The sequence below is a fragment of the Lycium barbarum genome, chromosome 1 (assembly GCF_019175385.1).
Source record: "Lycium barbarum isolate Lr01 chromosome 1, ASM1917538v2, whole genome shotgun sequence".
NCBI classification, from domain to species: domain Eukaryota; kingdom Viridiplantae; phylum Streptophyta; class Magnoliopsida; order Solanales; family Solanaceae; genus Lycium; species Lycium barbarum.
The window spans coordinates 4,511,060-4,522,887 of record NC_083337.1 but is presented as its reverse complement, the minus strand read 5'-3'; the positions used below and the strand labels follow the sequence as shown (position 1 = coordinate 4,522,887).

At 33.5% G+C, this 11,828-nt stretch overlaps 1 protein-coding gene across 3 annotated transcripts; it reads left to right on the top strand.

The window, feature by feature from the left end:
* The first annotated feature begins 4,264 nt into the window (after positions 1-4,264).
* On the top strand, positions 4,265-10,411 carry LOC132629968 (uncharacterized). Of its 3 annotated transcripts, none has more exons than XM_060345424.1 (4): positions 4,265-4,619; positions 6,929-7,921; positions 8,577-9,152; positions 9,801-10,411. In XM_060345424.1, exons 2-3 carry the CDS (start codon positions 6,962-6,964, stop codon positions 9,132-9,134), a joined length of 1,518 nt encoding a protein of 505 aa, XP_060201407.1. In that variant the 5' UTR covers positions 4,265-4,619; positions 6,929-6,961; the 3' UTR covers positions 9,135-9,152; positions 9,801-10,411. The 3 variants fall into 3 exon arrangements, with proteins under 3 accessions (XP_060201407.1, XP_060201426.1, XP_060201417.1); XM_060345443.1 differs by lacking the exon at positions 4,265-4,619 and adding an exon at positions 4,738-4,759; XM_060345434.1 differs by lacking the exon at positions 4,265-4,619 and adding an exon at positions 4,774-6,847.
* Positions 10,412-11,828: the final 1,417 nt, after the last annotated feature.

The following is an 11,828-nucleotide window of genomic DNA, read 5'->3' as shown; positions in this document are numbered from 1 at the left end:
GAGGCACACATAATAATAATAATAATAATAATAATAATAATAATAATAATAATAATAATAATAATAATAATAATAAAGGGTGTAAATATACCTCTCAACTTTGTGATTTAGAGCAGATATACCCCTCGTTAAAATAGTGATGCATATATATCCCTACAGTTACACAAATGGTGCAAAGATACCCTTTTAGCTAGCCAAATTTTAAAAAAGATCATTTAGCTTGTTTTTTAATTAACAAAATACCACGTGGCTTTAAAAATAAGTCTACCTATTTTTTTTAGTAGTCTTATTTTTTTAAAGCCATGTGACAATCTTTTTTCTAGTAAGCCGGTTTGGTTCATTAAAAAAAAATGGGTAGACTTTTTTTTTTTAAAAGCCAAGGAGATATTTTTTTTAAACGAACAAGACAAACCTACTAGCAAAAATTACCTCGTGGCTTTAAACAAATAATTCTACTACAAAAAATGGGTTCACTTAATTTTTTAAAGTCACATGACATTTTCTTAATTAAAACATATGCTAAATGATTTTAAAAAAAAATTATGGCAGCGAAAAGGGTATATTTGCACCATTTGTGTAATGACAGGGTATATTTGTGTAGCGGCAAGGGTATATATGCACAACTTTTTTAACGAGGGTTATATATGCTCTAAATTGCAAAGTTAAGGGATATATTTGCACCACGTATTTCCATTTGTCAATTAAAATTTAAAAGAAAATGACCAATTGATTAGTTTCTTTGGGAACCCACAACTCTTTTTCTTCTATTTTCTTTGTCTGTCAAATCTTTGGTGACGAGGTGAATTATATACTCTTGTTCCTTTCCATGAAAATGACGTTCAAAAAATCTACCTAAATATTAGTAATATATTTAGGTGTGGTGTTATATTATTTCTAAAAAACTACTTATCATATTTTGCAATATTATTGAAAACATTAGTTTCGACGTTTTCCTTTGTCATTTCTGGGTTAATGGTTTGCTTTGTCCAAATTTTATTGTTTATTGCTATATCAGGACTCACGAGACCCAAGTTTTGAGCATTTTTGTCGCTCCCTTTAGTGATATCCTATAGAATATTAGAATTAATAACCTGTTTTTCCCTTTTTTTGGGAAATTAAAAATATTTTCTTATTAAAAAAAAATACTTATTTTACAAAGTTAAGGCGTTTGATACTTTAACGAAAAAAAAATGTTTTTGAGTAGTATTAAAAATTGTCTTTTATTTAGAGGTTTCAAAATTATTTTATTTAGAGGTGTCTTTAGTATGAATAAAAATATTTTCTGGAAGAAACTTTGTCTCATTATGCAATAAAATATAAAAATTGTTTCAATTAAAACCATCAAGAAACACATAAGCGAATAAAGTCGTTTTTCTCCTTTTAATTTTTTTTTTTAAGAAAAATATTTCCAGAATAACTTATTTTTTGAACCATACTCTTTTGGTTGCAGTTGTGTAGGTCACTTGGTTACAGAGATTAGGGGGTTATTTCAGCATAAAATTAGAAATTAAATCTGTCAAATATTTGACTGTGAATTTGGCTAGAATCAGAATAAAATTTATACAAAATCTTAAGATTATTTATCTTAGATAGAAGGTGGGATTGTAATCTATGATCCTGGGATTATAATCTCATAATTATAACTGAGATAACACCAAAAGTTAGTGATAAAATTCTCAAAAGATTGGATAAATCCAGTTATTAAGGCTAATCATATACTTTAATCACCGAAAATATTCCTACTATTATGATTTCTCTATAGTTAGTCCAAGATGTGAATCCAGCACGTTTAAAGACTGCTTAGAATTCTTTAAAAAAAAAAAACGCAAAAATGCATTTAGTGAGTTCGATCTCGCAACCTCAATGGATTAAACCCAACACTTAACCAGTGCTTTATTCGATCTTGTTTGACCATGTGTTTCTTCAGTTAATATTAGTCGTATCTTAAGAATTATATACATAATATACCGAGTTTAATCCGATAACCATGGGTTCACGTGACCCAATTTTTCTATATAAATTCGCCCCGGTTAGTCCCCACCATAATCAATTCAATACTACTAAATCTATTAAGGCATCATTGTGTTAATTGCTTTGTGTTGCTTCAATCATTCCAATTCAGAAAGAAAGAAAAAACCCAAATAAGTGATGAAATTAAAGTGAGATGAGCTAATCATTTAATTCTTTTACTCTTTATAATGGGCAAAAAGATGACCTTTTTTCGCAAAAGGGTTGTCCCCTAATTATAACATAGACCAATGTTATGGTGAAGTGTCCAAAAACCCAAGAATTAAATATTTTTTTGGTATGTATATTGAAAAATACTAAATAAAAATATTACATTTTTTTATAAGCTACTTTGTTTAAATCAGTTAAAACTCCATTCTCTTAATTTCGTCTTCCCAAATTATTAGAGCTTCTTCATGTTTATGACCTTCCCTTTTTAGAAAGTCGACACATTTATTTGTCTCTACGTATATATTTATTATTCATTTTTTAGCTTCAAATAAATATTTACAATCTTTCATAATAACCCTTTTAAGTGAGATTAGTTGATCATTTAATTCCTATTTTTTAAAATTCTATTATCCTTTGTAGTGGTAAAAAGATTGATCTTTTTCGCAAAAGGGTAGTCCCCTAATTATTATACACAGCCATGAAGATGATGAAATGTCCAAAACCCCAAGAGCACTATATTTAATTTGTTGGCACATTGAAAAAAAAAATTAAAGTACTGATTTTTTATATGCTAATTTACTTAAATTAGCTAGGAACAAAAAAATTGGTTCCTTGATCACCTCTTTTCAAATTAGCAAAGTTTTCAGTTTTATGACCTTTATTTTTCAAAAAATCGACTTATATATTTGCCTCTTTTCAAATATATCTAATATAAATGTTGTTAACTTTCATCAAGTACATGCAATGTTTAAAAATAACCTGTTAAAGTGAGATTAGCTGATCACTCAATTCATATTTTTTTGAATTCTTTTGCCCTTTATAGGGGGCAAAAAGATGACCTTTTTTTTTTGTCTTTTCAAAAGGTTAGTCCCCTACTTATTACACAGAACCACGTAGATGATGAAGTGTCCAAAAATCACAAGAATAACACATTTATGATTAACACATCAATTATTCAATTCACAAGTTGGTGAGTCACAAAATAAAATATCTTCCCCCATATGTCACTTTTAAATGAACAAAAATCATGCATGTCTATCATGACTATTGTATTGACTAGGATGACTTTTGGGAAGGCCCTTCTCCTCCCCTCACCCCACACTCTTTAAATAAAGACAAGGATTATTTTACTTGCAATATTTTTTGAATTTGAGCAATTCTATCATTCATTAATCGTTTGGTTTAATAAAACCCCACATTAGAAGCAGTGGCTAAGCTTTCATTTTTTTAAGAGAAGTTAATTTACACTCCTTTATAGCGTATCATACTGTATAGACAAGTAATTTTTTTAAAATTTATATATATATACTGTGAATATATTTGGCATGATGAAAAATATTTTTTTTGAAGGTAAGTAGGCTTCTTACTTATTTTTCGTGTATTTGGTAAGTAAGCAAAAAATAAAATTAGCAGAGAATTTATATATAACTTAGAAAAATACCATAGGGGTAGAGATAGGGTCAGGGGTGGTGGCGGATGAGGCGGTCAAGGGGCGGACGGAGATTGGGAGCGTTAGAGGTGGGGAGGAGACAATAAATTTGAAATGTCACTTATAAAACTTATTTTTTATTCCAACTAGGGAAAGTCATTTCCTGATTTTTAAGGAACTTTTTCGGAGGAAAATTTTTCTAAAATATTTTAGCCAACAAAACATGAAAAAACTAAAAAAAGTTCAAAAATATTTTGCCCCATAGGAATCACACAGTATATGTTGAATTCCCTTGAAAGGAGTAAATTATATTTTGAGTCCTCTTAGAAAAGATGTAGCTCTGTCATTAGTTAGGAGCTCGTTTTTGTCCTTAAAGCCTAATGAAGCTCCGAGGTTTAAAATCATAACTAAAAATTAAGAGATAAATTTGAATCTTTTTTCTCCAAAAATATAGACAGTTAAAGTTCACGGTGAATGACAAAAATAAATACGAGACGATTTGTTAACTAGAAGAGTACAAATGGATTAAAAAAAATATAACTAACAGGAGGACTAAATTGAACATTTCAAAATCTACAAAGGGTAACTTTGAACATTTTGCCTCAAATAAATGCCATCGCATAATTTAAAACCTGTGATCAGATTATCAGAATGTAATAACTGAACTAAGTGCATGTCAAAAGAAACGTATTGATTCTTCTCAGTTACTTGCAAGACTTTGGTTTTTTAAAAACATTATTATTAATAGTTAAAAAACAGTTGAATTTTCCATTGAAGCAAAGCTTGTAATTACTTGCTATATTGGATTTTTGAGAATCCAAAAAAGAATTTATTCTTAGCTCATCTCTCTTGTCTTGTCTCATTTCTCACGCTTTGATATTTTTGTCTTTTTTCTGAAATTGAGTTTTTGATAGTTATCTTTATTTTACATAATACATGAGACTTTTGTTCAATTATTGAGCCTGAAAAAAACACTTTCAGGACAAGAAACAAGACCATCCATTTATTAGAGGTATTTATAATTAGTTCTCCCTTTTTTTAATTTTTTTTTTAATTTATGTTCTTGCATGTGGTTTTTCTTTAGCACTTATCAAGAATCTTTATTAATATTTTCCTTGTTATGATATTTTTTGGGTTTTAGTTATGTTGAGGGTATGTTATCACTGCTTCATTAGATGCTAGAAAGTTCTTTTTATTTTTCTGGGCTTACATAGTTGAATTTCAAGAATTCTTCAAAGTTTCAATATTTAATGAAAAGTTCAATAAAGTTCGTAACAATAATTCTTTTTGCAGAAAGTGTTGGTTTAAACTGTTTTCTTGGAAAAAAAGTTAGTACTGCCTTTTTTTAAAGATTTTTGAAAAACTAAGTTGTGTTTGGTTATAGTTTTGACAAAGAATATTTGGTTGTATGAATGTACTAAAAGTGAAAAAAGTAAAAACAGAGTTTTAGGTGTTTTCCAAATTCCAAATATAAGTTGTATTTGGAATTTTCATGGCCAAGCGTTGATTTTCAAATAGATTAAAAAAAATCTAGGAAAAAGTGAAAATTCTCATGGCCAAACAGGTCAGTTTGAAAATCTATGAAAAGGTAATTTTTTTTTTTTTTGGTCAAAAACAGTTGAAAGTAACAAGAAAGCAAAATCACTTTTGCTAAAGCTCAAAATTTCCTTCTTTTATGTTCTTCTGTGAGTTATGTTGTGCTTAGGAAATGGAGATTATGGAGTTTGGTAAGCTATTAAAGGAAGATGTATCTGATTGTTAAAATTTGGATTCCCAAGGGTTACATTGTTAACTTTCTCGATTTTGTGAATGCAAATTATAGAGTCTCTGTATTCTGGTTTAAGATTTGTATGTCATTGTAGTTATATGATAATGTGAAATAAAAGCCAAAATTATCTGGTTTTGGAATGAATTGGACATGAATAGAAATACAATGGAGTCATATAGTTGATCCTAGATGACTTGGAACTCGAGCGACAGGTCATGTAGAGCAACCAAGGGCGGAGCTACAGTTCGACAGAACTCAGTAGTGTCGGCTCAGACCCTGTATTTTGTGTTAAAAATCTACTTAATATGTATAAGTAATTTATTCAGAACCCAATACGGTACCTTTTCTAGAATCCAGAACCTACAAACTCAAAATTCTAGCTTCGCCTCTGGCAATGGGTAAGGGCCAGTACAACACACTCGGGTAGGGGATTTGGAGGGGTGGAGTGTTTACCATTACTAAAATTTGGAAGTGAGGCTAAATTTACTGATTGAATGAACTGTGTCCTCAAGTTTTATAGTTAGGCTTGTAAAATGTATCTTTCTCTTCACCTCCTTTCCTCTTCTAAGTAGAACTTCAGAAAGAGTGGTCAACCTTATTGTTAGTGGCCAATGGAATCGTTCTGAAGACACCTCTATCGATCTAATGTGTAAATGACTTTGAACTATTTCCCTATAGAGTTCTCCAGAAAAATGTTTCTGGCTTTTCTGATAGATATTGCGAATGAGCAACTAGGGGGCGGCAACTAAAGAGGTAGCGAGACTGATCGCAATTTCAGGAATAGGTTGACTTTATTTCATTTTGTTATGGAAAGTGAAAGTCATTTCTTTGTTTTAATCCATATCTATGAGGAATTAAGTGATCTTAGTTTGTAAGTTAAAAATGAAGGACTGGTGCCCAAAGTTAATCAGCCTTCACGGCATGAGGTGGGGAAGAACAATGAAAGACGTTATATAAGTTTCAAATATTCCAGCTTCTTGACGTTTGATGAGTTTAAGTTTTTGGTGAATTTCTTCTAGCATAAACTAGTGATGTCTGATTTCTTTCCGACAAGCTTAAAACAACATTTCGTTCAGATCTTACCCAACATGATTTTGTATGCATTTACAACAAATGCTTTCAAGACATGCAACCAATTTAAATGTTTCCTCTGTTTCAATTTATATGATGGTGTTCAATTAAACATGGAGTTTAAATAAGAAAGAAAGACTTAACTTGTGGTCTTAAACATTTCCTTGGCTATAAAAGCATGTCATTAAGGGTAAAATGGGAAGTTCAATAAGTTAAGTTGTTTTCAAATATAGAAAGCTTGCCATTCTTTTCGGAAGATACTAATAAGGAAAGAGTGCTACATAAAATGGAATAAAGCAATTGTCACTTCTTGATAAGAAATGGAAGTGTTCCAAAATTACTTCTGCTCTTTCACTATGTACAGCTGTGAGGACTAACATCGATCTGAAAGCAATCAGCCGGTTGGGTTATTATTTTTGTTGTTGTCCTTATTGTTTTGATGCATTCAAGAAATTGTTATAATTCGATCGTTGTTTGTGCAGAAATAAGGTGGTGTTTCGTTGATAAAGAATCTCATGGAGGACAAGCAATTGAAATTGTATCAACCTCTTCTATCAGTTAGACGAATCTCTTCGGCGGTGATTTCCCAGAGAGACGAGAAAAAGAAAACAGACAATTACTTTCCTGCTATGACACGTCCTCCTCATTACAAATCAGAGTTGAAGTCAGGCCTAGTGGGGAAGCCGGGAACTGTTCCTTTCCGCTGGGAACATAGCCCCGGAAGACCTAAGGATGAGAGGGGCCCAAAAACTCATCTCACAGAAAAGCCGAAGCTTCCCCCTGGGTGGAAATTAAGAGATAACCACGATTTCGATCAAACAGGAAAAATTCAAAATACAATGCCAAGTTTCACTTCTTCGGATGAAAATGTAAAAAGGATTGAGAGTTTTGACAGCTCGAAAGAAATGATGCACGATAAGGAAAAGATTGAATCGGAGGATGGCGACGAAACCTATTTGGATGCCCTGGATACACTTTCAAGAACCGAATCGTCCTACCTAAATTGTAGTGTAAGTGGCTTAAGTGAATTTGATGAGCCAGAGTCGAATCCACGGACTAAGGATTTCATGATGGGTCGGTTTCTGCCAGCGTCCAAGGCTATGGCTTCAGATAAGACTTCAGAAACACCTTATTACGTTCGCAAGAAGCAACCGCCTGTCGAGGATCACCAGAGACAGATGATGAAGGTAATAAATGGGGATAGACGGCCTCAATTGCGCTACGGACCTAGTTTTACACTTTATCATTCCCAAGCCCATGAAGAAGAAGAAGAAAGTGACGATGACGGTTACAATAATGGAAATTTATCTACTAAAATTTGTGGACTGCTGCCTCATTTTTGCTTGAAAAGTTCATTTCGTCATCTGAATCCCATACCTGCAATGGGTGTAAGAACTCGAATACCCGTGTCTCCTGTCAGTAGAACACGAACGGGGTCCTCTTCTACTGCTTCTTGTAGCGGAACCGAGAATGAGGTATGAACTTCCATACTTTTCTTCTTGGCACCTCATTGCGAAAATGGCAAAAATTGTCCCTTATCTTTGGTAGTAGGTTCAAAATAGTCCCTTAAGTATCGCTTGAACAATTTTGGTTCTTTAAATTTGTCAAATATGAACATTTTAGGTCTCCGTCAGATATTTACCAAACTCTGGTTGTTAAATTTAATTGGAACTGTGAAAATAGAAAGTATTTAGCGGGAACTCACATTTGGAAGTACAAATATTGTAGTTTATGTTATTTTAGTCTATTTCCAGAGTTTGGTGCAACTTTTTTAGGTGCAATTTCAGTTATTTTTTGCTTCTAGTGTAGTTCTTTTTATCTCGCGGTTTCAGAAATTTTGATGAAAATTTCTAGTTTTTCTGGTTAACTTTTTTCCACAATTCCGGTTAAATGTAACAATCAGAGTTTGATAAACATTTGACGGAGACTGAAAGTGCTCACATTGACAAACTTAAAGGACCAAAACCGCTCAGTTGATACTTAAGGGACTATTTTGAACCTTCTACCAAAGATAACGGACTACTTCTGTCATTTTTCCGCAGCTCATTGCTTTACTTCATGCACTCTCATGGTGCTAACTTTCTCACTCAAATTTTCTTTGATTAAACTGTAATTATAATTCTTGTACAGCAATCAACATCTGATGTAAGTGAGCAAAGGTCTGTAGTTGGATCCGTAACAACTCAACTACACGAGGATAAGAACGATGTCAAGGGCAGGGCCGATTCAGCTTCTTATGCTAATGATATTTACAAGAATAATACAATCATTAGCACTAATCCTGAGGTCAAGTGCTTGGGCTTGGAGGAAAGACCCAGCCAAAGATTTCATGAAGTGGATGTTTTAACTCCTGTTGTAGAGAAAACTTTGTACATAGATACTGTGCATAAAATGGATTCTTCAGCTAAGATAGTACCTGACAGTGAAGGTAGAGAAAAAACCAGAAAGCCGATTCAGAGAAGAAAAGGTTTAGAAAACTCGTGCAAAGTGCATCCGGAGTTTTTTCCTGTTCCGCCACCTTTACCAAAATCTCCATCAGATTCATGGCTTTGCCGCACTTTATCCACAAAGAATGCACCTTCACGGGCTTATATAGGGACGGTACTAAATCCTACTAACCAGCCTTCTAAGCCACTGCCTAGTGATCCCAAGTGGGAAACAATTGTTAAAATGACAAAGAAGCAATAGCATTTGTGAAACTCTGAGGTAAATTCTTCATTTCTTCCAATATATGAGTTTATGTATTTTTCAACGTGTGTATTGCTGATTGTCTGATACTCCCTCTGTCCAATTTATGTGGCAACATTTCCTTTCTAGTCCGTTCCAAAAAGAATTGACAACTTTCTAAATATAGAAACACTGTAAGTTAAACTTCCCATTTTATCCTTAATGAGAAGCTTTTATAGCCACACAAATGTTATGGAATGTTTAATACCACAAGTTTCAAAAGCCTTAGGGTCCGTTTGGTTCAAGGGATTAGGTGAGTTATCCCGGTTTAATTTTGGAATTGAAGTTATCTCATGTTTCATTGGAGGTATTAGCTAAAATCGGTAATTATAATCAGGACTATAATATAAATAACTTATCCCATTGAAGGTGGGATGAGTTATCCAGGTTATAGTCCTGGTTTTATTCCCAGGATTATAACCAGGGATATCCTGGTTTCAAACCAAATGGACTCTTATATCCACACAAATGTTATGAAGTGTTTATGATCACAAGTATTAAAAGTCTTCATTTATTTCTTGAACTCTGTGACTACTCAAACTTTGCCACATAAACTGAAACGGAGGGAGTATAGTATTTAAGCATGTTCTTTATTTTTCCTGTTTCTTCATTTCGCCGTTCTATCAGGAACTCGGGGCTGGGACATATATACAAGAAGGTCAGTCGAAGATGAAAAGGCTTTTCTGAAGTTCTCTGGTTGTTTCTCATGCTTTCTTGTGCATATCAAATAATACAATTGGCGAAGGTGACCGATAATAAATTGTTTGCTATATAGATTCTACACTTTCTAGTTGTAATGGCTCTATATCTGTGAACTCATTACATGATGGAGTGAGAGTTATTTGTACAGGTGATCATGAGATAAATTTAGGCTTAATCCCTTGCATGGGTGAGGGATTTGTAGAGAAACATAACCTATAATGTAATAGAGTTTCTTGTTTATGTGATGGAGATACAGTGAAGTAGTCTACCTCACAATTGCGTTAGTGAGTGAGGTAGATGTATTGATATTGGACAAAAGCCCGGAATTTAAGTGGAGAACAGCTAAGGGACGGACTCATTATCCACTGTCACGAACCGTGTGTTAGCAGGCTCTCGGAGATTTCTCGGTTATCAAAAAAATGTATTGGTAGTCACATTCATGCCTCAAAATATTGTCATTTGGGTGTTTTACCCAGAAGAGCTAGCATTGAAATCTAGTGATTCTCGAATGAGATGTGAGCAAACAGTTTCTGTCTTCCTTTTTCAAGATTCAGTTGCCAGAATACAGGCTTTCCCTTTTTATGAATCTACTTGAAGAAGATAAACTGTACAAAAGTACAGAAATCAGTCAATCTGAATCTTCAATCCTGTTATTAAGTCTTGACTAATCATGTTGACTTGTTGGAGATTGAACCAGTTCTTAAGGTCGTTAGGTTCGCGTACAAGTCATACTGTGTTATTCATCGAATCGTTTAGCACATATTGGTGTGTTGGAGATCGCATGACTTGATTCCTCTTCTTCCACTGAATACCCTTTCTCTTATATACAGTGGAAGAAGACGAATCAAGTCATGCAATCTCCAATCTAATCCTTGCTCCTGCATTCGCTCCTCGGGACTAAAGCTGCTAACGTTGCATGTCCGCCTCATGTATAAGGCGGAAAGAAACATGTATTTGAATAAGTTCATCGGTATTAATCCTCGTGGAAAACCTACATGTTTGGTGTCATTTGATTTAGAGACAAGTTATGCAAGGATTAACAATGCATGAATGATAATGCGTGGATTATTTTTTGTCATATGCTCAATGATAACGATCCGATCTATGGAAGACACGGATTCAAACAATAAATACGCAGAAACTAAAATAACAAGAAATTTGGGGTGAGAATTGAAGAAATTGGAATGAGAATAGAGGGATAGAAGCAAGACCCAATTAGGATTGGATTTCTGGGCAAACTTGGATATATAATCCAAACCCTCCCAATTGAATTCAACCTAAGAGAACCGTATACTATTTGAAATCAAGGCAAGAGAAATTCAATTGATATCTCCATAAATGAACAACTCTTCATGAAATCAATGGAAAATGGGTTCAAAACCAACAATGGAATCACACTCCATCCACTAAGTCTAAAACTAAGGCTAGTAAGCCAAACAAACTCTGATACTCATCAACTCTCAATTCATCATTCATCCAATCTAATCTAAGTAAATGAAATGGCTAAGTCTAATATTTATGTTATTACGCTAAAGAAGACTAAAGTAGCTTATTATAAAAATACCCTTAACGAAGTAAGGGTCTTGTTTGGTGTTCTTGGACGATGGCTTGTTTTCGAAAATTAGTTCTTTTGCATAAATAGCCACCTTCCGGCTTTCAACCACCCAAGCTTGCAATTGTAGTCACTTTAAAAGGCAAGCTTTGGGCCTTGGGCTCTTGACTTCTTCCTCCATGATATCTTCCATAGCTTGAAGGTCTTTCAATGACTCTCTTTAAGTGCTTTCATAGCTTCATTCTCCATGAACATGGCTTCTAAAGCTTGAAAGTCCGTGTCTCCGTTTCTAGTACAAGTCCTTGGATAAAATTGAGCACTTGAGCCATTTTGGATCGTATCTTCGGTTTGATGTACTAAAATTGAGCACTTGAGCCATTTTGGATCGTATCTTCGGTTTG

Bases quoted from the DNA above. Each gene is read 5' to 3' on its own strand.
- LOC132629968 (XM_060345424.1), top strand. From the start codon at position 6,962: ATGGAGGACAAGCAATTGAAATTGTATCAACCTCTTCTATCAGTTAGA. The intron at 7,922-8,576 runs GTATGAACTTCC...ATTCTTGTACAG, and splicing joins GTAGCGGAACCGAGAATGAG to CAATCAACATCTGATGTAAG.